This window comes from Amphiura filiformis, chromosome 8, assembly GCF_039555335.1.
Source record: "Amphiura filiformis chromosome 8, Afil_fr2py, whole genome shotgun sequence".
Taxonomy (NCBI): Eukaryota; Metazoa; Echinodermata; class Ophiuroidea; order Amphilepidida; family Amphiuridae; genus Amphiura; species Amphiura filiformis.
Window position 1 is genome coordinate 62,643,471 of NC_092635.1, and position 27,693 is coordinate 62,671,163.

General features: G+C 35.3%; 1 protein-coding gene across 3 annotated transcripts in view; it reads right to left on the bottom strand.

Annotated features, from left to right (window-relative positions):
- Positions 1-441: 441 nt before the first annotated feature.
- LOC140159336 (SURP and G-patch domain-containing protein 1-like) overlaps positions 442-27,693 on the bottom strand; it is a 46,219-nt gene continuing 18,967 nt past the window's right edge. For 2 of the 3 annotated variants that reach the window (XM_072182784.1, XM_072182780.1), the window contains exons 7-12: positions 26,945-27,213; positions 26,290-26,464; positions 22,249-22,416; positions 19,078-19,162; positions 12,090-12,225; positions 442-3,777 (exon numbers count right to left, since the gene is read on the bottom strand). In XM_072182784.1, the coding sequence (XP_072038885.1) occupies positions 3,751-3,777; positions 12,090-12,225; positions 19,078-19,162; positions 22,249-22,416; positions 26,290-26,464; positions 26,945-27,213 (860 nt within the window). In that variant the 3' untranslated portion in view covers positions 442-3,750. The remainder of the gene's footprint in view (positions 3,778-12,089; positions 12,226-19,077; positions 19,163-22,248; positions 22,417-26,289; positions 26,465-26,944; positions 27,214-27,693) is intronic. The other variant, XM_072182781.1, reaches the window with a different exon arrangement.

The window sequence follows — 27,693 nt, forward strand, 5'->3', positions numbered from 1 at the left end:
CTCTGAACCACTAGACTTATAAAATAAGCTTGTAGCAGGTCCTGGAATAAACTATTGGGCTTCATATCAATTTTGTGAATGTGTAAGAAAATCAGCATATTTTTGTTGATATGCAGTCTTTATTTAATATTTACCCACCCAAAACAATACAAGGGATAACCATATGTCCAGTTTACTATACCCCGATTATACCTTTAAATATATGACCCAACATTTTCAACATTTCAGAATTACGTTTCTGGCAGGGAGAGAGGGGGTCGGCCGAGAAACAAAACTAGTTATGTTTATAGGACGTCATCGATCTTTTGGTTTGTTCCCTAAACATGGCAACATTTCTGCCATGTTTTTATAGATACATAATATAACTTATGCACTGTATACATTAACCATTTTTTTTATTGAAATATGTTACACAGTATTGTTGTTTCATTTAATTAACACTTTGTTCTTTCTTTTTTGACATCCATAACATTTAGCATTCAGCAAAGAATAATCATTGGTATAAATGTATCAACAAAATCACAAAAATTAAAATACCTATGTGGCATGCATGCTTCAGAAACAGACCTAAACAAACTAAAATGTTGTTGCCACACACATGGGCAAATTTGAATGCACAATGCACATTAATAGGCACCGCAACCATATGACCCGCTAAATCTCAGAAGCAACAGCCAATTCCCTACATCACTACCGGAAGTGAGGTAACTTCCCGCCATTCATCAGCTGTTTGATCATCACAACATCAACAAGCTTTGAAAAAGTCAGTGGTTCACTGACAAAACTGTCAGCAAGAAATTAGTAAGTTTCTTCAATTGATTTTGACAAATTAAAAATTTTATTGCAGATCGCAGGAGTCCTTGTTTCTACTCAGCTGAAAATGGTTTGATGAATGACAGAAAGCGGCTGTGATGGTGACTAAGATTGGCAAACCAAACTGAAATATACTGTGCACCAAAAGTATCTGTACATTTAAAACAAAGCAACATCTCAAAGACACTAAACTTAAATTACCAAATAAAATAATTATTGCTTGGAGAAGTTTATTCTGCGTATTTTGATACCTCATTAGTGCAACTTTATTTTCCCAATTTGAATGAAAAAAAGAGGGCATTTCGAAAGTGACAAAAGTTTACATAGACTTTTCTCTAAAAACATACTAATTATGACCATATCGAGTAAGCAAGTGTTGATCTGGAGTGTCATGCTGCATTGAGCCGTTACAAAAGCCAAATCGCCCTGAATGAGGAAATATCCAAAATTTGTCATTTTTGAAATGCTCTTCTTTTCCATTCAAATTTGTATAACTTTACAGAATAAAGTTGCATTGTGCGAACGAGATATCAAAATACGCAGAATAAAATTACCCATCTAATTGATTATCTTATTTGGTAGTTTAGGTTAATTTTCTATAAGATGTTGCTTTTGTTCTAAGTGTACTGATACTTTTTGTGTGAAGTATATATCAGGTGTTGTCCAAATTCATAACCCCTACATGTCGGGTTTTTTTTGTCAGTTCGTCTGAAAATACTTCCAGCCAGATTTGTGCTAAAGTGTTAACTTAAAATATATCTTAGGGGTAAACTGAGGCACCTTTTTTCTTGTTCTAATCATATTGACGATAATAGAAATACATCACAAATGTATGTTTTGCAGGTATGTGCTGTTGAATACCCTGGTTGAATACATTCTGAGGTTATTGGTATTTTACAACTATGAAGGTAAAACTGTGTCAGAGTATGTAAAAATAGTTTAAATGGCCAGTGTATGGTTACATCCGCAGGTGAGCACTCACAAAATGCAAGTCTAATTTTCGTTTTCTTACTCCAGCTACACTATGATCCACAACATGCCCATCTATCAGGGCACAGTTCTTTAACCACCATACATTTGCACATTCATTGAATGACTTTTAACAATTTGGGTACAAACACTCATACTCTGCAACTTGAGGTCAAATTTTGCACTATGATTGTTTAATTGAGGTTATTGGAGTATGCCATTGGGATGAGGCTATGTGGTCCATAGTGATAAGATGTCTCCTCCAGATATTCCATTATTACTTGTAATTCACAATTTGAATGCTTTATTCTAAAACATCTCTACATCAAGTGGTCATATGCACACCCTGCGGACAGGTGTATCGAACTAGAATGGATGAGATAATTGCTGTCTTATAATGTTTGTCACTCAAATCCATGCTTACATTCACATGGGAGAAAATCACCAAGATTTGAAAAGCGAATACAAGTCACAGACTATTTTGAGGCGAGATACAAGCTTACAGATTTGGAAAATTTGATATGTTCTACAATAATTTTACATTGACTTTTATTATATGAGCCCTGAGACTACAACATTAGCCTTCTTATGAACAGTTTTATCTACATTATGTCTTTAATAACATCCAATGCAGTAACAATGTTTTACAGAAACTGACATTTCATCACTGTTTATAGCTAGAAATCATATTTCAGTTACCAACTTTAATAGTAGTAATGTGTGATAACAAAATCTGTATTTCTTAGAGGTTAACAACTACTCATTTTTTGTTTTGAGGGTATTTAATTTTTTTTAACATTTTGCTTTGAAACCGAGGAATATCCAGAGTGGCAAAGCCCTTATGGATATTTCAAGATACAAGCAACATGTTTTGATTTGTACATTTAAAAGCACTGATACAAAGTTATTAATCTCATTCATAAGCATCACTTTTTTAATTCCATCTGTGTCCCATTTTCTTGTTTTAAATTTGAAAATAAACCACAATAATATAAAGCTTTTATCTATCATTTCCCCTGGAAAAATTGAATATTATACGACATTAATAACCTGCATTTGCATCCACGTCTTTACAAATAATAAAATAAAATTGTGTTTACTCATTAGGTTATGATTTGATGCTAAGGTAAGTTACATTTTGACAGTTAAAAAAAAAAATAGTTTGGTAGATATATTAAAAGTTTGAAACAGTTCATGACAAAATTTTAGTACTTATACTTAGCCTACTTCATACGCACCTGTTTGGTTGTTATAACGAATGCTCAGTGCCAGAAGTGGGTAAGTGCAATAGCTGCCATATATAGATTACAAATACACTGAGTGTAAATTGTCAAATTCACCAGAGAGCTATTGTACTTACCCACTTCTGGCACTGAGCAGTCGATAAGTCTGATTTTGAACTATTTTGCTTGTTTTTAAATTTGTGCTTTAAGTTTTCTTACATAGACTAATAAATAATTTGTTCGATTCTATTTTGCGGCATCTGGGTTGAGTGCGAAAATTGGAGTTGCGAAAAAAATTCCGCTTTTACAGTACTCTAAATGTCAGTGTCCATGAAATGTCCTTTTCTTAATCAGCCAATGCTGACACGATCAGCAAGCAGATGAGTGAGAAAGATTATTTTGTAATGGACTCTTAACTATAACTTATTTACACAAGTATCCAATAATCTCTTGCTTGGGTCAGTCCTGTTAATGCACAAGCTCACATTGAGTGTGACAATAGATGGATGACTACAGATCTATGTCAGCAGCAGCTATCAACACTTTGCAGCACGACAGGATTACATCTTGCAACAAGAACAATTCGACAGCCTGCTATGCTAATTGCCTAAGTCATTTTTTGTAATTTTGAGAACAAAGTACAAGATATGCATGCTTCGACCACATTTTGTTCTTTGTTCTCAAAATTACAAGAAATGACTTAGGCAATTAGCATAGTAGGGTGACGAATTGTGACTTCACTGTTCTAGTAATACGGTCTTCTAGGATTGTTCTGGAAAAAAAATATATATACAACAATAAATTAAACAATTATGTGTGAAAGAAGTCATCCACCTTGCACAAGTGTTTGTTTGTGTCATGCAAATATGTGACGTGTCATGTCAAAAGGAGACACTTTTGGGCAGGTTATCAATTTTGAGGTTTTTACATATCTTAAATATACAGATATTTTGCTCCACAACGCCGTTTTCCCCAATGAAATTGGAAATTCCAAAGGAAAGATATTGAGTTTGTAAATTATGGTATTATAAAATTGGAAATTGAGATATCGGCCTTTAAAAATATTATTGACAATGTTGAGAGTAGGAATTACCTTGAAAAATGTCTCAAAAGATGCCAGTTATATTCCGGTCTGAAAATATCAGACAATATTTTTAACATTAATAACATCACAAATTCGCAACAGACCCGAATTGTGAAAAAATCACCCGGGCAGATTTTTGGCTATTTCTCCATTTACGATCCTGCCCAAAAGTGTCTCCTTTTGACATGACACGTCACATATATTTAATCACATTGCAAGCCTGGTAAGATCATTGGGCAAAAAAAAAGGCTCGCTTCTTAAAGCAAAAAACATTGCCTTTATCAGATAATCACAAGTGCTGTGAAAAAGGTTTAATTATAATTATTTCCACCTGTTTCTTATCAGATTATTTTGAAAGTATATTTCAAACTTAAAATCAGCATTCCCATACAAAATCCATTTTCACACTCTCATATATACATGTGCATTACCATGTGTCACTTTCAGTAAATTGTGGTGCATTCTTCAGTATTTTTTCACTATTCTTTAGCAAAATCAGCACAAAATAATAGTAAACAATACTAAAAAAAGTGCTCCTAACAACAGTTCGCCATTACCAATAATCTTTTAATTGTTGCGGGAAATGATACACAATCCATGAAAATAAAATTTTTTACTGTACTAAAATCTAAAATGTATTAGGCAGTATAAAAATTTTGTTGGTTCTATCCCCATCTGCATCGTTTTTTGGATTTCTGGAGTTAGTCCATATTTGCTTTTCCAATTTCCAAGTTAAATTTTTGATTTACAGCTTCAGCATTATATTTGCAGTGAAAAAAATGTTTACAATCATTTTTAAGTTTTTTTAACACTAGTATTTTACCTCTCAGAACCTTAAATTGTTTTCCAAGAATGTTGACTTATGAAAATGTGGCCTTAAATCATAAAAAAAACAATGTCAAAAATGAGTTGCTGCACTTTAAAGCAGCAACTGCACCTCGTCAATTAAGAGTTAATGAAACATGCGATAAAGGCATAAAGTATCAATGAAGCATCAACAGCAGTGTTATAATTGCTAAAACCAAATAAAGGCACAACATATCCAGGAAGCATCACATGTGTTTTTGATGGCAGTGATAAGATTGCTAAACCAATTTATATCCTATGATAGATTGTACTAATTGAATTATTTCAAATTAAAAATGGTGAAAAAGCTGTTGTTGCAAGCACTTAGAGAAGGCAAGAGTTCACACATTTCAATTCATTGATTTTATTGAAAGACTATTGAAGTCAATTGTGTTTCTTTGTTACGACTTTTTTATTTTATTTCAAGGCACATCAAGGCATTAACAGCTTTTATCGTAAAGCTGACAGATTGGTGCCTGAAGGACCATTCATGAATGACTAACAAAGTCATATCTTGGAATTTGAACAAAGACGATGGTCAGTCTGGAGCTGGTCAGGTATAGTATACGTAGCTACAATCCAGGAAAAAAAGGTTGGCACACTTTGCCCGTCTTTTGGTATATCTCTTCCCCCGCTCCCCCAATTCAATGTTGGACCAAGCCATGTTGTCAACAGGTCCGTGAGACCCTCCAACATTGAAGGATGGGGAGTGGGGAAGGTGAGATATGGGGGGGGGGAGTCTGTACTTCACTTATGTTGCATGCATGTTTCACTAGCCTCTCCAATTTTGATAGAGCACGCATTTCCATTGTTTAGTGCAAGTGTGCCAACTATTTTTTTCCTGGATTGTCTGAATCAATTCCAAAAATATCCATCTAATTTCATATTTTGGCTTATAAAATAAAAACCATAAAAGGTATGGCCACCAAATTTTCAGGGAATGTTCCTCACATTCATATCAATATATGAAATTCATATTAATAACAAATATTGTGAAATAAGGGATAAGTCAAAAGAATATTATATGATTGCCGATTATTTTCGTAGTTTAAAGCTATGATAATTCGTCCAAAAATATGCATCTAAATTCATATTTTGGCTTATAAAATAAAAAGCATAATAGGTATGGCCACCAAATATTCAGGGAGCAATGCTCACATTCATTTCAATATATAAAATTCATATTAATAATATTAAACTCTGATAAAATGCTATTAAAGATGCACGTATATAAATATCGCTCAACAGGCGATATACAGTCAAAAATTCACACTTTTACGGCATTTGTTTCATTAACTGTATATTTATTATATAGCAGGTGTTGGCTGACATTGTGCTCCACGTTTAGTTCAGTTTTTGGCCAGGATAAATGACTTGGGACAAAAAAGCGAGCGATATACACGTCTGTAAAAGAAAAGAAAGTAATATTATATTAAAATTCTTTACTCTTCAAAGGCGTGTATACCGCTCGATTTTTGTCTAGAAGTCATTTATCCCGGCCAAAAACTAAACTAAATGTGGAGCACAATGTCAGCCAACACCTGTTATATGATAAATATACAATTAATGAAACAAAAGCCTTAAAATTTGATTTTTGGACTGTATATAAATCTGTAGAGCGATATTTATATACATGCATCTCGAATAACATTATATTATAGTTTAAGCCTGTTGAAGATACAGAGCTCTGTGGCGCAATGGTTGGGGCATCTGACACAGGCGCAGGTGCCCGGGTTCGAGCCCCAGAATATATTTATATTTCTTTTTCTTTTCTTTATTATTATCATTTTACAATATCCTTCATCATATTATATTTGTCATTCTATTAATCTTTGCCAATGTTCGTCTTTTTTCTCTCTATTTCTGCCTTTATTTTACGGCACTGTACAAATATCACCATAATTGCCGCAACGATGATGTTTTTTTTTATATAGACATACATAACATTGCCCTATATGATACGGGTGCAATTACATTAATTTGAAGTAATAATAGCTGGTTGAAAATTGCTCATTCAGTTCTTTTTACTTATCATTTGCATTAGACGCAATTCGATGTAATACTGCATTTAAAAATCATTCTTCCTTTCTTGCCAAAAAGTTGTCACGTAATTTCAGACCCAAGCCATGACGCAAAACCAAGCATTAGCGATGTTTTTAATGACCACTCCCTAAATAAACAAATACATTTTTCTGATTTTTTTTGCTAATCGTAAAGCCCTATCCTTTACATGTTTTTGTGTGAAATATGAAGTTAATACAACATTCCGTTCCAGAGTTATTGAGTAAAAACCTAAAACAGATGCAATATTTAGGATTTGACTCGGACAATCCAGGAAAAAAAGGTTGGCACACTTAGCCCGTCTTTTGGTATATCTCTTCCCCGCTCCCCAATTCAATGTTGGACCAAGCCATGTTGTCAACAGGTCCGTGAGACCCTCCAACATTGAAGGATGGGGAGTGGGGAAGGTGAGATATAGGGGGAGTCTGTACTTCACTTATATTGCATGCATGTTTCACTAGCCTCTCCAATTTTGATAGGGCACGCATTTCCATTGTTTAGTGCAAGTGTGCCAACTATTTTTTTTCTGGATTGTAGCACAATAGATTTGGAGCATTGCCATAGTAACATCAGATGGAACGTTGATCTCCAACTGCTCGCCCGGGACTGCTCTACAAGATGAATTTGAAGGGGGTTCTTCCCTGGGGAGATCTACTATGCTAATGGCACGTCTAGTATCTATGGACATCATCTAGCTTTGACAGTGATGTACATGTAAGAGCATCTTTGATCTGACCATGCTCTTGTAAATTATGGCTCCAGCTGAGCAGGCACTGAACTCAAATTGATTGTCCATATGTGACTTACCACAACCTTAATCATGACCAGCAACACATGAATTTACCATGGCCTTATTGCATCTGGAGATAACTTTAATAGCTCGCAGCTATATTGCCATAGATGTGGTAAGAATATGTAATGTTTACCTCGACTGCGCATCCACAGGAACAGCTACAATGCATCTCAAACTGACCACTTAAATGAGTGATTAAATTAAGTCATTAACACAACCGGCCCAGTGTAGAGTTAAGATTCTGTCATGACTGTTGTCAGGCTATCTCAACCTTTATTAAGACCTTATCAAAACTGGGCATTATCTTGACTTTAGCACGACCTTTACTGGAATTAAATCCCTCATGACGGATGATGCCTTTTATATTAGATGATAATTTGAGCCCAATTCCAATATACATGTGTAAATTGCTAGCTGTGTTCAGTTACAATAGCCATAGGGCCACCACTCTGTACTATCACTAAGTGTTATGGTTATGATGCGATTCAAACAAGAAAATTGCCAGAATTACGCAGGTGGATTGCGTGTGAGGTTACACTTAGATCATTCATTGCTCCTCAACCACTAACAGATCAATTTACAAGCAACTTGCTCCTAAAAAAGCTTCAATGGCAGGAAATGAAGCTTACAAACTTGTTATAAATCAGGTGTTTTACTTGGCCAAAAAAAGATCAATTTGACTTCAGCAAGAAGTGGGGCTTTTTAAAGTGGTGTTCAGTTAATCCTATCCATTCATTTTACATAAACTGTAATTATGAGAGGCATTTCTTTGGAAAGATTTCTATTTATCACATTTATTTTAAGATATGACAGAATACATTCTATATTTAAATCATTCACGGGTCTTTATCAGCTGCATACATGTACTTGAATAAATATTTTCCCCTGTTACAGATCATTTCTTTCCCCAAATTCAATGAAAGTGTTATGAAACTTGTAATCAAAAGAAAATTGATCAGCTTTTCATTAACAACGTGGATGTAAAAGTATGCTACATGAGCCATTTTCAGAAGTCAAATGTAAATGGTAATCTCTTTATACTTTCCAGGCAAAATATCGGTGTTTTTTCGAAAAGAGAAAGAATACAAGATACATAGGCTTAAACTTCAGGCTTACAAACAATGTTTAGTTTAATTAAGCCCTGACCATATTTGTCTTGAGCAGTATGACTTTTTTTATATACAGATTTAACTAAGCTTTCAAAATGTCCTAGTCGGCAATTGTCCGCAAAATCTCATTCAACTCTATGGGGTGGCTTCATCTGACCTTCCACTTCTAAAAAGTGTATATTTTGAATTACAGTATTTGTTCCAATAAGCGCCCATGCCCCAATAAGCGCCCACCCAGGGTATTTTCAATTTGCTAAAGGGTACCATTAATGTTGAAGTGACGGATAGAAGTCGATGTGAAATAGCTGGGAGATTAGAAGTCCTGTGCAAACTTGTAATCCAGGCTTGTAATACATTTTCTGTACCAGAAAAGCTACTATAAAACGTCTCAGGACCCTTTAATAGTGTACATAAATTTGTCTCTAATAAACGCCCCTTACAAAAAAATTAGGTAAACCATGCATAAAACAAGCGCCCACCCAAAATGACTTTGTTAAGTGCCCTGGGTGCTTATTGGAATGAATATGGTACTTTGCATTCTATCGAACTATCTTGCGAAGCTCCTACTCCTTATTCCAGAAAAATACAGAACCAATGTAATCAAGCCCAAAGATTTGTACAAAAACTAATTTCAGTTTATGCATACTCATTTTTGGGTTAGTTTTAATATTTCTTAATATTTAACCAATTTTTGGAAACAAGGGCCAAAACATGCATTTTAGGGTGTTTTTCGTATGCTGTGACAATCAAGCTCAAATATTTGTACTAAAACTAATTTCAGTTTATTTTATGCATTCTAATTTTTGGAAAAGACATGTTTCATTCTTTATATAACCAACCATTTAATTAAAGTAACACAAAAAAGTGAAAAAAGTGAAAATTTCGGCATATACTCAAGCTTTTGAATGCTTAGACTTGTTCCAAGTCTGTGATTTTTGTGACAAATTTGTCTTTTTTCAAGAAATTAGTGAAATAGTGAACTTTTTTCTTTCATCTACAGTTACATGTAGGACTAAATGAATGATTTAATAGGATTGAGCTATGTTTCATTTGACAGAACTTGATAATATTTTTTTAATCCCAAAAAATTAGTGCTGTATTTTACTGGAATGGGGAGTAAGTCAAAAAAATTATGTTTTTGTAGAGTACGTCAATTAGCAAGCATTTATATTACAGGTGTACACCCTTACATAATTTGGTTTCTATACAATATCACTGGTTTTATGAAATCAATGCACAATACAATTCTTTACATGTATGCTATATTTTCAAAATAGGTATTTTTTTCAGGTTGGTCTTAACCCTAGAATTATGGAGAGTTTTGGGCCTCATAGCTGCTAAAATTGTTGGTCTAATGTATTTAAAAGTATAGAATGGCAGAAACTTTCAAATATTCAAAATTTCAAATATTTTTGGTTAAGTTGATTAAAAATTAAAAAAATAAAAAACAGGTCCTAGATATTTAGATCTACTTTAAAAAAATTTATAATAACAAAATTTTACTCAAGAATTTTTTGTTACGTTGTCTGAAAAAATTGGGCCAAAAAACAAAAACACAATGTTTTTTTAATTTTTTTAATTGAGCATATTTGCCCAAATTTGAGATCACTGATGGATTGATCAAGTCTTTGCCATTAATATGTATACTTTTATATAATTTAGATCATAACAACAATTTAACAGTTATGAGGCCCAAAAGTTTCCATAATTCCAGGGTTAAGACCAATGTTTATGTATTTTTTGACTTGAAAATTATAGCTTATTTTGTAATTGTTCTGAAACAAACAACTTGAAGCGTCATCATCTACAGCAAAGATCTAAATTGCATTGCCGGATTTGGCGCAGTTTATGACATAAACATGAAGTTGGTTTCCCTAATTGGCTAATTGAATCACGTCATCATCACATCTTTACAAAATAGTGTATACATAATTATGTAGACATAATCTTACAACATTATATCTTCAGGGAGTCTACCAATGCCATGAATACATTGATTTACCTGCCATCATCACATTGCCAGTAGACGTGGGAAACAAACATGACTATTTATGTAGCCTAATTCAAACGTATATATAAAACATCATATAATTGCAAAGCTTGAATTGATATCAAAACATCAGCAGAAGCAGTATTAATTTCCTGTAACCTATATATAACATCGGCTACCCTGTTTTTTGACAAAAGTCATTTGTAGCTGTTGCAAAAGTAATCTACAAGGTGAAATTTGGAATTAAATCAAAATACTAGACTTGCTATTTTTAGCAATGCTACGTTGCGTGTGATGCCTACCATCACACTTCATCAGGCAACTAACCCGCTGGGCTGGTCATGTGACAGACAGCTAGGGATCGGCTTGATGGATCTGTCCCATGGCCGATGAAGTGTGATGGTAGGTATCACACACAACGTAGCATTGCTAAAAATAGTAAGTCCAGTATTTTGATTGAATTCCAAATTTCATGTTGCTAAAACTGGATGATTGAGAACATTCATCAATTTTTAAAATCTACAAGGTGTTCCAGAATGATTAAGAAAATATCAAAAATAGATAAATCAACCATTTTTCAAATGTTTCAAATTTTGTAACATAATGCATGGTACACCTACATCACCAAATTTCATCGCGATACAAGTTTATTGTCCCTCTTTTAGTGTGACATTGGCATTATTGAAAACCTGTTTTTGGATTTTCCAGAGCAAAAGACTCATACCAGTAAATTGAATACCACGTTTGATACATGCACGGATCCTCTATCATCACATGTATGTTTATCGAAGTACTTTGCATTGTTAAAGGTCATTGACCCAATCTACAGCCTCACCCCCCCATTTTTCTTCATCAAAACTGAGATTCTGGTATCAGAAGGAAGCTTATTACTTTTCGGTTAATTACTGAATCATGTACTCTGAAAATGGGTTTATTAGATGGATTATAAAAACTTTATGTCTGATTTGCTTCTGAGCAGTGTATACTCTAATATTTTAATCTGTTTAAAAATGCTCAGATCATTTCTTAATATCCAAGAAATGCCTCATATTACATCACAAGTGTTTTAACATGCTATTTAGCACCAACTGTTTGGCAGTTGTCCCCAATTAGAGGTGTTTTTTTTTTGGGGGGGGGATATCCTTAGGTGGATCGGCCAAACAAAAGTACATACACTCCTCCACACACACACACAGCTTACCAGTGGATTAGGTCTGAATCTGTATGCCAGCATCATTCTTTTACGGAATGCCTGGAATTCATCACTAGCATCATCTTCTGTCAGTCCATCAGGCCGATCTACTCCAAGACCAGCATTGTCTCCTTTCTGGGTTGCCCTATAAAGACAAAAGAGTACATTATTTGGTTTGGTCAAAAGGTAATGATACATCTTTATTAAACCATGGAAGTAATACACATGGAAGCTGGTCAAATACTACATCAAAGTGAGTATCATACTTGCCGCGATACTGAACAAAAGCAGTACAGGTGAAAGTGGAACAATTGAGTCAACGCATGGTCAACGTGTACCATGTCTAAAATCAAAGTTCCCGCTTAAAAATCAATAGCAGTACGAGGCAGTGCATGACTAGTTTTATGAACACAAACAGATTTTATAAAATCCCTACGTAATGGTCAGAATGCTATCAGTTTAATTTATACAATTTTATTAAAAGTATGTAATTATGTGAAAACCTGCCGATTAAATGTATATATATGCTAGACTTTCAGATAGCAGTTTTAAAACAGAAAATGAAATGAAATACAATTTATTTTACGCAAAATGTAAAGATAATACCCGACTCTGGAACATTCTGGTCAACAGCAATTTCGGGCAGCCCCGGGCACACAAATAGATGCGGATTCATTTTATAATGTAACGCATGTGCCAAGTGCGATATCAATTATTACCGCTAATTAGCGGTTTAGACATAAATGCATGATTTCCAATATTTTGAAGTTTAAGAAAATCTGTAAGTATAGGTTAGAAATCGTTATATTTATTGGATTTCTGTAATTATGGATTACAAATCTAACATCCCTGCCACTTTTTTCCGAATAAAAACAACATACTTGAAACATAATCAAGAAAAACACGATTTTTGCTCAAAATAATAAACCTGTAAATAAACGAACTGGCAATAAAGGCGACAAGTCTGATCCACATCAAAGACACGCTGACTACATTGTTATCACAATAGCTTGATACGTACTCTCTATAGAATGTTACGTAAATAATTCAATAGGTGTTGGATCGACCAGCTTCCATGTCTCTTACTTCCATGATTAAACAAAGATACCCATTATGTGAAGAATTCAGATCAGTGCCAGTGCCACTGGGGGTATGGGGAAATGCCCCCAGTCAGAACTCTTGCCCCCCCCCAGTAAAAAAACTAAATTATGGACAATCTTTTTGTGGCAATTTAGTGCAAAATGTGTTGTTTAATTTTCCCCATGCCTCCAAAAAAAAATCCTGGTGCCGCCACTGGTTCAGATGTAAACATGACCTATCCAATGGCTGCCTTGTGTGCATTTTTGTTTACATTCAAAAAGTGCCACTCATATAATAATCTGTTATATTCAACATGCCTGCTGAATAACTGCTTTCTATATACATACATGAGTGATTTACATTTGAAATAACCAATTGCAACATTAAAGATATAATTTAAGTGTCAAAAATTAATCTTTTTGTAATGTTTACGAGAGATGTTTCTCAACTACTTCATACTAGTAAATGTACAAATACGTCACAAATATTTGGTTAGGATCTTTTATCATTCATAATCATGACATATAAAGCAACACTAATCAAGAAACCAACTCTTATCATTGAATCTCTTCAACATGGGCATTTAATTTGACCATAAACAACATGAAAAGCATATATAAATTTAATAACAGATTTGATTTATAAAGACTCACACTTAACTATAGTCTGTATACCTTCCTCGAGTCTGTAAAAAACATCAAATTTTGAGATTTTCTCAAGACCTGTATATTTTTGTTATGCTTGTTGGATTCCTTGCATCATTTCCTTTCTGGAAATGTATACTTCTCATCATTACATTTCGAGATACAATAAAAACAATATTTAAATTATTGACTCAAAGAAGGTACTATAATCACATTGCCACTGCCAAGGGTAAAATCATAGCCTGGATATTTGAATAATATACACCTTTATATATCATATTTATATAGCGTATCTTATTCATGGGCAATATACATTATGGATGTGAACAATAGTGTATCAATTTCATGAGCAATTTATATGACACAGCACTTAAAGCAGACACATACAGACATATTCAGTGCAATGTTTTATCAACATAGCTAGTGTGAATAGCACCCGGTGGGTTCAGTCTTCACTGACAATGTGTACGCATGCTGGTTCCAATTAGGGTACTTTTCAAGAAATGTCCGCATGAATTTTCGAGGACAAAATTGTTTCGCGATTGTCCAAATTTGGGGTGTTTTGGGGCAAAATTGTCCTTGAAATGGAAAATAGGGTGTATTTCTAGGACTTTCGTCCGCGTTTTACCGCTACAGTTTTTGTTATTGTCCTCATTTCCCCGTGAAATAGGGGGGAAAGTCAAAAGCGTCCTTGAAATGGTAAAAATAGGGAAATTTATTTCGGAAAAATGTCCTCGATTCCTCGTAATAAGGGGGTGAAATGAAAATGCGTCCTCAAAATGATAAAAATAGGGGAGGTATTTGGGGGTAAAATTGCTGCAAATGTCCTCGATTCCCCGTGAAATAGGGGTCATTTTCAAATCCTGGAACGGTCATACGTCCTACCTTTAAATACAAACTGAACCCACCGGGGAATAGCATTGTCTGTCAGTGCACAGACAAGCAATATAGCTACTGTTTGTAATATTTCAGCAAGCCAACTTGCTATAGTATTCATCAGAGATGACACTGTGTTTGATAAAAAAAAGCTGAATTTTATTAAAATTATGACAAATTAGTACAGCATTCTTTCATTGTTTTATTAAAAAATGCCTTGGTTGTTGTGCTTCACACACAAAGTACAAACAGTGAAAATTCCTGTTTTGATCAGTTGAAGCCATATTGTAACATTTGCTGAGGAGGATGCCTTCAATGTTTTTCAAAATACTGATAATACTGAACTTCAATAAACAAACATATCCTGCATACAGTAAGCCAAAAAATTAAGGTACCAGTTATGTTCACCTCCTGTATATCCTAAACAAAGACAGATATGTCATAATTGGAACCAGCAGCTAATAACTGCATCTTTTAGCTTGAATTTAAGACCTCATTCGTTGAAATTGTTCAAGAAATAAAGACACGGCGATCCCAAAACCCAAGGAAGATACCAATTTAAAAGTTGCAGTTTGCTGCATTAAATGCCCTATTGATTTGTACACAAAGCGTTCGTGAACAAGAGAACTAGCGCTGCGCTTCCATTATAGCACGTTAAAACTAGCGCCGTGCTTTCATTGATTAGAACACAAAAGTGCAACTTTTGATTTTGTTTCTTCATTAGGTTTTTAGATCACCGTTTCTTTAATTCTCAACCAATTTCAACAAATAAGGTCTTAAATCAGAGCTACAGAGTACAGGTATTGACTGCTTGTTTTAATTTTGACATATTTGTCTTTATTTAGGATATACAGGGGTGAACATAACTGGTACCTTAATTCTTTGGCTTACTGTATATCAAGGCTTATTTGTAAAAACGCAAAATGTTTAGATTTTTCACAATGCCCTCCAAAAATAACAGAAGCACAGTTATTAATTTCTAATCAAGTGCTTTTAGATGAGTTGATTTAGAGGCAAGTCAATGGCAAATGCATGTTAGCTTTCAGTTCTTTTGATTGTGCATGGGAATGAATGTCAACCATACCTGAGCTACAAATTGTTGCTGGTGTAATAATGCAATGCAATAGTCACATAATCGTGACAATTTTAGCCCCTCAAGCAAGATATCTATTTAAGGTACGGTATTCAAATGTATACAGGAACTTGTCTCCAAAGTCCAATTTCTACCTAAATCATCGCCCACATACTGTCATACCATGTTTTCAAAGGCAGAGAGCAATTATTGCAATGCTGTGACAAGCAATTTAACACTTCAAGTTCAATTGTACCTGAAATTGCATTTTACATACACAATGTGCATTCATGCGCCTATTTTGGGGGGGCTTTGGGGCACCAGACCCCGGGGTCAAAGCAGGGGCGGCCAAAATGAAGGGCGACGGAAGAAGAAGAAGGGCGGCAAAAGAGGGCGGCGGAAGAAGAGGGGCGGCAAAAAGAATTATGAAAGAAAAAAAGGCGGGAACAGTTTGGAAAGGATAAACAATTTTGAAAAAATTGTACTATACATCAAAATGTGTTGCTTTTGGGCGGTAGCGCCTATAAATCCTTTTTTTTTTTTGCTCTTAACTTTTTCAAACGACCGTAAAAAAAATTGGGGCAACCTTTTCGGGCTGTTGAGGAAGGGGCGGCAAAATTGGATTTTCTTCAGCCCCCCGGGGAAGGGGCGGCCACGATACGCCACTGGCATTCAGCAACATTAGTACAAGGTTGCTGTGACATATAAATTGAAGGAGGTCACTTATTCTTCATCTTTGAAAGTCTGCAAAATTCTGTCTGTCCATTGGATATTTAGCATTCTTCTGAGCATTCTGTAAACTAATAACTTGCTATACAAACAAAGATGCACACAAATTAACTGTCAGGGAAACAACTTGGGATAGGATATATTGATATGTGCTGGTTGTTGTGCACAAAAAATGCTTTTTGCATGAAGCAGCTCTTCTACTCTTAATTCACAAGCAGTTCTTGCATGCATACAACGCAATGTTTGTAAATGGCCATGGACACATGAAACAAGATTTGTAAATATCAAGTTGATTTAAAGGCAAGTCAATGCATGTTAGCTTTCTGTTCTTTTGATAGTGCATGGGAATGAATGTCAACCATACCTGATGGGGATATAATTTATAGGGAAACATTAAGGTGGTACTACACCCCTTGATAAATTTGTGACTATTTTTGCATTTTTCTTAAAAAATAATAACACACTGGTAACAAAAGTTATGTATATTATAGGGGCAGTAATGATCAGTTTGATGACCTTTACCACCCAAAAGCTACTCTGGTTCAATTGCTATCATGCATTTTTCCCATGATGTCAACTACCCCTGGTAGCAGTGTAGCTTTGCTCCTCCCATTCCAGGTGGTACCAAAAGCAAATTTGAGGAGGTCTAGCTCAACGACTAAAGAATTTAGTAATAGTAATTTTAGATCCTGGGCACATTGTTATTATATTGAAGTAAGCAACTCAACTTTCAAAATTGTCTCCTTTGGTCTCAGGTTGCATCAGATAGTGTCTCATGATTTTCAGCAATATAAAACCCCCTCATACAAAGATATTCAAATGTAATGCAGGAACTTGTCTCCAAAGTCCAATTTCTACCAATATTTCTATCACCCACATACAGTAATATCATGCTCTCAGAGGCTCAGAGCAATTATTGTGATGCTGTAAGCAAAGTTTGTTCAATTGTACAACAGAGATTGCATTTTGTGTACACCATTGCGCATCTCTGTCCTTCTCAAAAATGATTTAAAAAGTCTTTGAAACGTCTTTGAATGTCTGCAAATCTTAAGAACCATCTAAATTAGCTGACAACCTACTGCATGTGCTTAAGGCCAAAAATGTCTGTATGCCCTTTCAGCTCAAAATTTATTTGGGTCAGTAAGGTAGGTTTTTTTCTTTTAAGGTCCCAAAGAATGCTAAAATCCTACTGGAACACACTGAATTTGTGAAAATTGTTCCAACTTTTGTTCCAATACTTTTTATAGCAAAGCTTGGTGAAATTGATGTTGCAGATAGTATAAAGCTTATTAAAACAGCACTCGGCGTTTTAAAATAAATCTCAAGGAATAAGCCAAATCGGCATTGGAAGTTTGCAATGCATTGTGCATTTTTTGCAGTTTTGGGACACCCTGACCTATTGGGAAAATTCAGAAAAATTGGTTTTTGTGCATCCAAATATAATCTAAAATGTTTTACCAGAATGAAAACAAACCCAAAACACTTTGTTATTGAATAAATAAAATATTAAAATATTTTTAATGATAAAATTATGACAATAATAAATTAAAAATTGATTTTAAATAATAATTACAGCAATTACCCCGATATGTCAGAGGTCAAAATGTCCCAAAACTGCTCTCAAAAACTGGAAGTTACAATGGCGATTGGGCTTATTCCCTGATATACATCTAGCTGCCATTTTCCATGTGGTGGATCAGCATTTGTTTTGCATGTACAGCATTCACTGACTTCTATAGGTGACTAAATTGGGTTTACACCTTTTTAAGATCTAAATTTCACCAATATTTAGTGCTGAGAACTGCATCAAAATGTTTAACAAATTTATATACAATTTAAATAATACATTCTTATTTGTGTTCCACAAAATTTTAGTTTTCACTGACCACATTATGTTCCCCTTTTAATATCGAGCCAACAAATGAAGTAAAACAAAGAAAATTGCTACCATATTTCCTCGAATAGTCGCCCCCTTCAAATAAACGCCCACCACCACTTTGTTCAACCAAGATGTTTCATGTCTAGACACAGGTCAAAAAACAGAGGGCACTCACGTGCACAAGCATGTTGGAGAGACTTGGAGCTGACACAGTGCAGGACAGACAGGGTTGGCCGTTGTCAGTTTTGTCATGGGAGTGGGGAGCAGTGGACCCATGTAGGCCTCTCCCTGTGAAAATACCTCCAGGACCATCATGCTAGCACTGTATAAATAGCCATTAACCTTCGACATGCATAATATGGTGTTTTTTGGCTTACTTTTTTTGGTCACTTTTTGACCATAAAGGGCTGATTATGTAACATGTGGGCCAAGAAGGGGTTTTGGTCCAAGGTGCCCACTCCAAACCCACTATACAGGGCAACCATCCTGCAGTGTGTCCTTTCTTGGAGGGGGTGCAGGCCCTCCTGGATCCACCTGTAGCTATACCTCTGATTTGCAGTCGTACGAATGCAAATATGTGCATGCTGTCTGATGTTGGATCTAAAAGGTGCTTTAAAGTCTAGTGAGTAACCCGTGTCTGAGACAGTTTGTCAGGAACTATAGCTCAGCTTGTGAAACAGTCATTGTGGATATGACTTGGTAAATAGTTTTACCTACCTATTAACAGGAGCAGTGATGCCCTGCTCCTGTTTGCCTAGACCTTGTCCTTCTTGCCAGCCCAACTTCATCAACATCTGATAACCTGAAAACCAACACAAAAAACAGTTTCAACAATTTCACACTAATAATGTTCATTATAGTTGTAAATTCTTGAAGAGGTTCATTAGGTTTGTAGAAACTCATAATATACATTTCATCTTGTCAAAGTTATTTACTGACCTGACAGTTTCGACCATCTTGGACGATGATCATCTTCAGAGTGATGTTTTCCTCTCCAACTTCATCTGTTTACCAACAGAGGGCGCACCCGCGCCCAGAAGTGGGTCGTATCACGTGGCTAAGATAATGGCCCCCACTTCTGGCGCTGGTGCGCCTCTGTTGGTAAACAGATGAAGTTGGAGAGAAAAACATCACTCTGAAGATGATCATCGCCCAAGATGGTCGAAAACTGTCAGGTCAGTAAATAACTTTTGGTTTTGACAAGAGGAAATGTATATTATGAGTTTCTACAAATCTAATGAACCTCTTCAAGAATATACGTGAGAATTATGGACAGAACTGTCAAGACTGTATGTGATTATTAAAATATTGGCAAGAAAATCGCCAGATAAAATGTCCCATCAACACCGCTAGGGCACGAGATATAGTGAACAACACACGCCAACAGCTTGTTCGCGAAAGAATCAGAGTCACCACCAATAAAATTAACAGTTTTAAAGATCAGAAAACGAAATTTGAGACCGAATTAAATTCCCGGTTTCGGAAACATTGTTTGGTCAGGTGACCGATCACGTGACTCATAAAACAGAAACTGAGTTTTGCAAAACAAAATGGCGGCATCAACAAAAGATGGAAAAATTACAACTTACTCCGACTTCGAAAGGAGGGCGAAATACCCCAGACAATGTTGAATTAAACGGCGAACAGCTCAAGAAATGGGTTATTAATTTATCTAAGCATAAGCTTACAAAACCACAGGAAAGTGTATTGGCGAAAGGATTGAATTTCTCGCCGGCGCCAAACAAAATCCCATACGAGGAATACACTGTAGCGACTGAACAAGCATGTCATAAGCTTTCCAACAATGAAGCCACGGTTCTCAGATCCAAAATCGCTGGTGTTTTACGTAATATGCTCGCCCCACACCCCCCCCCCTGAAATCGAACATTTCAGCAGAGGAAAGGCGTGCTATTCAAGATCTTAAGAAGGAAGAATCTATATACTCGTCATGCCTGCAGACAAAGGCAAAGCTACAGTGCTTATGGATACAGCTGAATATGAGGACAAAATTCATGAAATGTTATCGGATGAATGCACATACGAACTGTTGCCTTCTGATCCCACTCAACGCTACAAAAGAGAACTGGTAGCCATACTTACCAAGTTGAAAAAAGAAAAGAAGATTGAAAAATATCAGTATGATCTACTGTTTCCTACGGCGGAGAATATACCGCGAATTTATGGCATGCCAAAAATACACAAACCCGGTAATGAAGTGAGACTGATAGTAGACTATACAGGGACCATAGGCTATCAAACATCGAGAGCCTTAGCGGACATTCTGTCGCCTTTGGTGGGAGGAACTGAACATCATGTCACCAATTCAAAGGATTTAGCGGAAAGTCTAGCAGAAGTCATGATAGAGGAAGGTGAAATCTATAACTCGCATGACGTCGTCTCCCATTTTACCAATACGCCTATCGACGAATCGCTTAATGTCATCAAAGCTAGATTACAACAGGATAAGACTCTGCACAAATGGACTCTACTCTCGGTAGATGACATTATTGATCTTCTGAAGATTGTACTTACCACCACATATTTTCTGTTTTGTGGAAAAATATACAAGCATCGATTTGGTGCGGCTATGGGTTGCCCGGTTTCCCCAGTTGTCGCGAACTTGTATTTGGAATTTCTGGAGCAGCAAGCGATAGCCACAGCCCCTTTAGACTGTAAGCCGCGCCTCTGGAAACGTTACCTGGATGATATTTTAGAAATTGTAAAGGAAGATCAAGTCGAAAATCTCACCACACACCTCAATCAAACAGACCCCACAGACAGAATCAAATTCACATACGAGAAAGAGCAAGAAAGATCCATACCGTTTTTAGACACGTTGATTGTGCGCAAACCTGATGGTTCTGTTAAGCTACTGGTCTACAGGAAAGCCACACATACAGACCAGTATTTAAATTTTGCTTCTCATCACCCCGTTCATCATAAACTGGGCGTGGTCCGCACACTTTTGGACAGGATGAACAGTGTTGTATCAGAAAAGGAGGACAAAGAACAAGAAGGCAAAATCAAGCACGCACTTAAGCAATGTGGCTATCCCGAGTGGACCTTTAACCATATCAAGCGCAAGATGGAATGTAAAGTAAGCAAAGTAAGAACAAAAATTCCACGGAAAGAAGCAAAGGACTTGTGATCATACCTTATATCGAAAAAATATATATCCACTCAGCAAAGTACGAAATATATAATGTCATAAACCATGAATAAACCATGAATAAACCATTCATGAATAAACCATGAATAAGCCATGAATAAATCATGAATAAATGCAGTGGCTATTTCAGAAATGAAAGGATGAATTAACTGCCGATTTCTAATGGTATAAACTATTGAAATATTCTATAATCTTTAAACTGCTTGATTTTCTGTTTCAAGCTGAAGAAGGAAGACAGTTTGTGTATCTAAAGCCAGTTGAACAATAATGCCTCCATACAATTCCACCCTCTGCAGAAGGATCAATAATCAGGGTTAGAATGTTATCACACAATATGAAAATCAATCCCAATTCTTCAAATAATCTACTGTGTAGACATTTCAAAATGACTATAATCAACTTTGTTACAAGTAAATCCATTAAATTATGAAAATATTTGCGGGAGTTAATAAGCTGCTACTCACCAGAAGTCCAGTCGGCTGGCGAGTCAGCGGGTACAACTTTTGACAATTTGCCTCATTTGGAAATATTTCCCCCTAGGCCACTGCATCCAACAGCCCCATTGTTATTTGACCTCGTACAAGTAGTTTTGGTGTTTGAACTTTTACAACATGTAAGGCTACCGCTAATCCATATACCAACCTGGACTGTTTGTTTTTTCTTGATGACTAATATCAAAGTAATGTCCATGATCCAACAATGTTTTAAATCTTACTTACCAATATTATCTGCTTGAATCTTAAATTTCTTGTAGTCAGAATAATCCGGTGTCCGTCCATCCTTAAGGGCATCCAGAGTCTCCAAGAATTTCTCCAGCTCCTCTGGTGGCAGGAAATCCCCCAGGAAATGCTTGCCTCTACCCATCTGGGTCAGCATCTCAGCATGATCTGTAAGCACAATTCAGCACATATGTAATTAACTACATTAAAGGACAACAATACAAGATAGCAAGACGTAAAATGTTTTAAATCCAAGAAAGTTATACTAATGCACAAAGTATTTTGGAAGGAGGGTAAAAGAGGGACCTCATTGATAGTGACCAAAATAGTTCTAGCTGAAAGGTAAATATTTAATATTTAATAAAACATTTCTCTGTCTCCTTTGTCTTGTAAACATAAGCAACACAATAACTATTCCAGATTTTATTATTGGGCAAATTTTTTGGGAAATTGATCAAAGCAACTACCCTTATTTTGCATGATTTTTGAAACTTAAAAAACTTTTAAGTCAAATTATACCCACAGTCTTGAGTATAGGCTAAAATATGTATTGCTCAAGCTTAAAGACACAAATTATTGTTTGCCTTCTGACTTTTGCCAATAAATGCAGGATGTACATTATTTTGATCTTTGTTTAAAATCCTCTTATTATTCCTACAAGTCAATTAATGATCTGTCACCAATCTACCTGTCTTATTGTTTGTAGACCTATATCCCACCAGAGCGAGTTTATGCTCTAGTTGTCCCCAGGGGCAGCAGAGTTATTGGCGATAGATCTTTCAGTGGGCATGGTTCCAAATTATGGAATAAAATCCATCTAAACATCTCCCACTGTAGATAGTTTCAAGCGTAACCTAAAAACGCACCAATATTAATTGCTGCTGTTATTCATTTTCTGATATTGCTGTTTTGGTGTATATATTTTTGTAAAGTGCTTTGATCAGGTTCTGAAAATGCACTATATGGTAATTTTCATGGTAAAGGGTGTAACTTTTGATTTTTAGGGTCAAAATTTCAAACCACTTAAATATGTTTCTGTTTACTGAAATCATGCATAGAAGCAACTTAAATTCCAGTAAAATAATGTTTCAAGGCTTAAACCTTTTGATTTATAATAAAAATTTGACATTTCCATAACATTTTGGTTAAAATCTAAGAAAAAATGTATTTTATATAAGCTCAGAAAATTATTAAATGAAAGCTGGAATACATGTGAAATTCCATTCCAAAGTAAGCCAACAGATATAAGTTAAATTTTATACCATGTTTTGCTATTTTTGTAATTGCAGTTTTGACAATCTTTAACATCAAGTGTCATTTATAATGGAAATTTCCCAACATTAAACATATTTTTAAAGTTTTAATTGGGTTCCTAAAATAATTTGAATGTCTAACTTCATGTACAAATACTACTTGATAAAAGGAACCTCCCAGCCAAGTTTCATAGAAATTGGGAGTTATTTTTTATTTCAAGCGATTTGTGTTTTGGAGGCTTCAGTTAACAACACAAGTGATCATAAAAGTAAGATATTTGGCTAACTACTACAAGTTGACATGAAAAAATAGGTAAATAATATCACAACTACCAATTTTCATGCTTTGCTTCTAAGTATTGAATTTCAGTTGTGACAAAAAGTAAATTATCACAGCAAGTCATGATTTTTTGTTTCGGAAGCTTCATGTTAACAATTGTTAAACATTGCAGAAGTAGTTTTTTTTAAAAGAACACTGTTGGGATCATCTAAGCTGTTATTTTCTTGTGTGTATTGAATCAATGATTCTATGCCGAAGATATTGTCGATTTATCACACTTAAATTTTTTCACCCATTTGTTAAGTATGGTGTTAAGGGATGGGGTATGAACGTTTGGACAGTATTTATTGTGGGACATTAGAGCACATCAGACATATCGAATTGCATTCTGAATACGAAGAAAGTCCTTCTGATATCAGATAATTTTGATTTTTTGAAAATCGCAATGTAATACACATTTTATGGCAAATGATTAAAATTTATATTTTGATATTTAACAGTACTAAAAGTAAACTTTATAAATCTGATGATTTATACTTAAAAGTGTATGTAGGTGGGATGAAAAGCCGACGATCAATTGAAAATTTTGACCTTTCGTATTGAAGATATGGATTTTTTTTTTCCAAAACACCAAAAATAATTAGGTCTTTTTGGGAAAAAAATCCATATCTTCACTATGAAAGGTCAAATTTTCAATTGATCGTCGGCTTTTCCTCCCAGCTACATACACTTTAAGAATATATCATTAGATTTATAAAATTTACTTCGAGGACTGTTATATTTCAAAAACATGAAAAATATCAAATTTTAATAATTTGTCATAAAATTTGTATTACATCGTGAATTTAAAAAAATGAAAATTATTTGATATCAGAAAGACATTCTTCAGTATTCGAATGCAATTCGATATGTCTGATGTGCTCTCATGTCCCACAAAAATACTGACTTAAACGCTTCAAAACGCTCATTCCAGATCCCTTAACTTGCATGTGAAGCCTCCGAAACAGGCTTTCTTGGGTATCAGTATATTTTTCAAACATTAACCATAATATCAACACTTTTTGAAATTTATGACATTCTGCACATATCAAGTAACAATTACAATGCAGATATCAATATGAAACACACCAATTTAGATGTGCAAAGATGATAATTAATCTTATTGTTGTTTCGGAGGCTTCATTTGTTTCGGAGGCTTCAAGTGTTAACGGAAAGTTGTATTGGGTCCCATTTTCAAACGGTGGTGTATATCTCCACTGTTTAAAAACAAGTGACTTGAGGATCTACTTTGCTACATTTTGATAAATAGATTGGATGAGCTCTTTCATTTATATTTGCACAAGCTAGCTGAACAGTTTGTTTCGGAGGCTTCAAAATTGTTAACAGAAAATCGCCTCTATGGAGTCAAGATTTTATTAAAAAAATTAAAAGCTTGCAAGTCGGCTAATTTTGTTACCTATTTCAAGTAATCAATTGTTATGAATCAAGAGGAAATAAAGAAATAACAAAGAATTATGAACCAAAGCTGTACCCACAAAGTTTGTTAACGGAAAATGAAGCCTCCGAAACGACAAATATCGAAGTCCGGTTCTCAAAAATACAGGGCTGTTCACAATTAAAACTAATGTGGCAGTTTTTACTGAGCATATGACTACACTTTCAGCATTAGAAAAATTATCCATGAACTAACTGAAGAAAACACAGGGCTTTACAAAAATGTTACTATTTTTTTAGTACATCAAAAAGGCCATATTTATGGACATTTTAGCCTGCCCAAAGATGATTATGCTACCCAAGGTAGCTGCTAACTAGATAACTTATGTGGCCAAAAATTGTGGAATTCTGTAGCTTTATTAGACCACCATGGATCAAAGTGTTAAAAATCCAAAGTTACACCCTTTACCGTGAAAATGACCATAGTAAGTGCTGTTTGTATGGGTTATTTATGCAAAAGGGGTTTCCGAAATCAAATTTGAATCTCTTTTTATAATAATGTTCTACAATTTATGTGTTCTACAATCTATTTTAACTTCCTTTTCTTTCCTTTTTCAGTCGAGGTCAAGTGCTTGGGACCCACATTTGGGTCTGGACCAAGACCGCTGCCCTCATTTGTCAACTGTCTGGGATGACCACTGAAACAGCTATGTGGAAAAAAGTTTTGCAACAAGATTCTTGTTGAATAAAGACTGCGCAGTTGTCTCCAAGTTGCCATTGTAACAGATTTAGTTATTTTTAGAACTTCAGAGCACAATCATTTCATAATGGCGCCTGCAGTACACGGGCACCGCTAGCTCAGTCACGCTATGACACACAACCAAAGTCGCAAGATAATATTTGCATGAGTCCGACACATTGTGAATAATATGATCTGTGCGTTATTCAGTCATCACTACAAATCTTAGCATAACACAAGTACATGTCCAGTGTAGACGACTGATGAATTTAGTCAAGTCAGGACCCCAGTTTGTGAAGCCCTACTGTAAGTCTAATCTCATATTCATAACTTACCGCCTGTTGCCTTCATTTCCATCATTCTCTGTTTATGCTCCCACGTTCCTCCTTCCGTATCCTCATCACTGTCATACTCATACTTGCGTTTGGGATTCTTTCTGCTCTTTTCCTCTGCGTTCTCTCTGGTTACTTTCTTGTTGAAGTTGACGATTGCATCGTACATACGATTCATCTACAGTGCCACAGAAAAATCAAATCAAAAATTGGTGCATGGTAATGAAGTGGTGCGGGGGTTTAACTGAAAAATTGTGCCACATTTACTTTCCTTGAATATTATAATTGTTATGGGATTCACACTGTTATTGGCTCAAAAATGCTGCTTAACACCAACAACCAGTTATTAGACTCCAAACAGGTCACTGGAATAAGCCTGAGTCATCCAAATAATGAGCATGGAAGCAATTTACATGAAAACAAATGGGTCATCCCAACACATGGACTGTGACCATTTCCACGCCTCATCATCCACAACATCACATTTTAACTAAATTTGTAAAGAAAGATTTCTGCATCTCACTTTCATGTGGAGATGTACTTCCTTTGAGCAAATGCCTAATTACAAATCATTCTATCTAAATCCTACTGTTTTTGAGTTATTTAAAAGTACTACTGAATCAGTATTCCGTGCTTAATGTTATTGTCTTATATTTACCTCCTGTTGTTCTTTAAGCTGCTTCATCTGTGCCTCACTCAATTCTGTTGTTCCTCTCATCCCGACAGGATTGACGTTCTTTAACTCAGACACCGATGTGCTGGGTCCTCCTGTACTATCAAAGTCTATGATGGATGCCATCACCTTAGGAGGTGGAACATCTCCTTTCTGGTCTTCTCCTCCCCAACGACTTCTTCTTTTCCTGGATCCCCATTGTAGACTTTCTTCTGATCCGGATGAGGTGGGTGCTCCTATGGAAGTCTTGGCAGCTGTTCAGAGGCAACATTAAAAGTATATTCATAAGCATTGAGAATTTAATTTATTCCAGAGACTGATTTGATATTATTCCAGAGAAAAATGTCAGTTTTCAAGAGAAGCAACTTGGAACAAAGGTTCTGTAAAACAATTCATCATCCTTTCATGGACTATTGACAGCAGCTTAATCTTGTTTTGCTTATTGAAATATCCTATATTACAGAACTATACTGCGCCAATAAAGTATCCTTACATATGGAAAATTAATCACAATTTCAAAACTGAACAATATCGGGGTAAATTTGTTTTTTTAATAGATGTACTATCTAACCCTGCACATTATGACACCACATTGAATCCAATGTGACCTCAAGAAGTAAAGTTACAAGCAATTGAATAGACGAAGGTCCAGTTTTGAAAGTGACAAACTGGCCTATAGGCGCAAAAAGATTCTAACAAGCGCAACAAAGACACAACACCCTTTCTTCAATGAA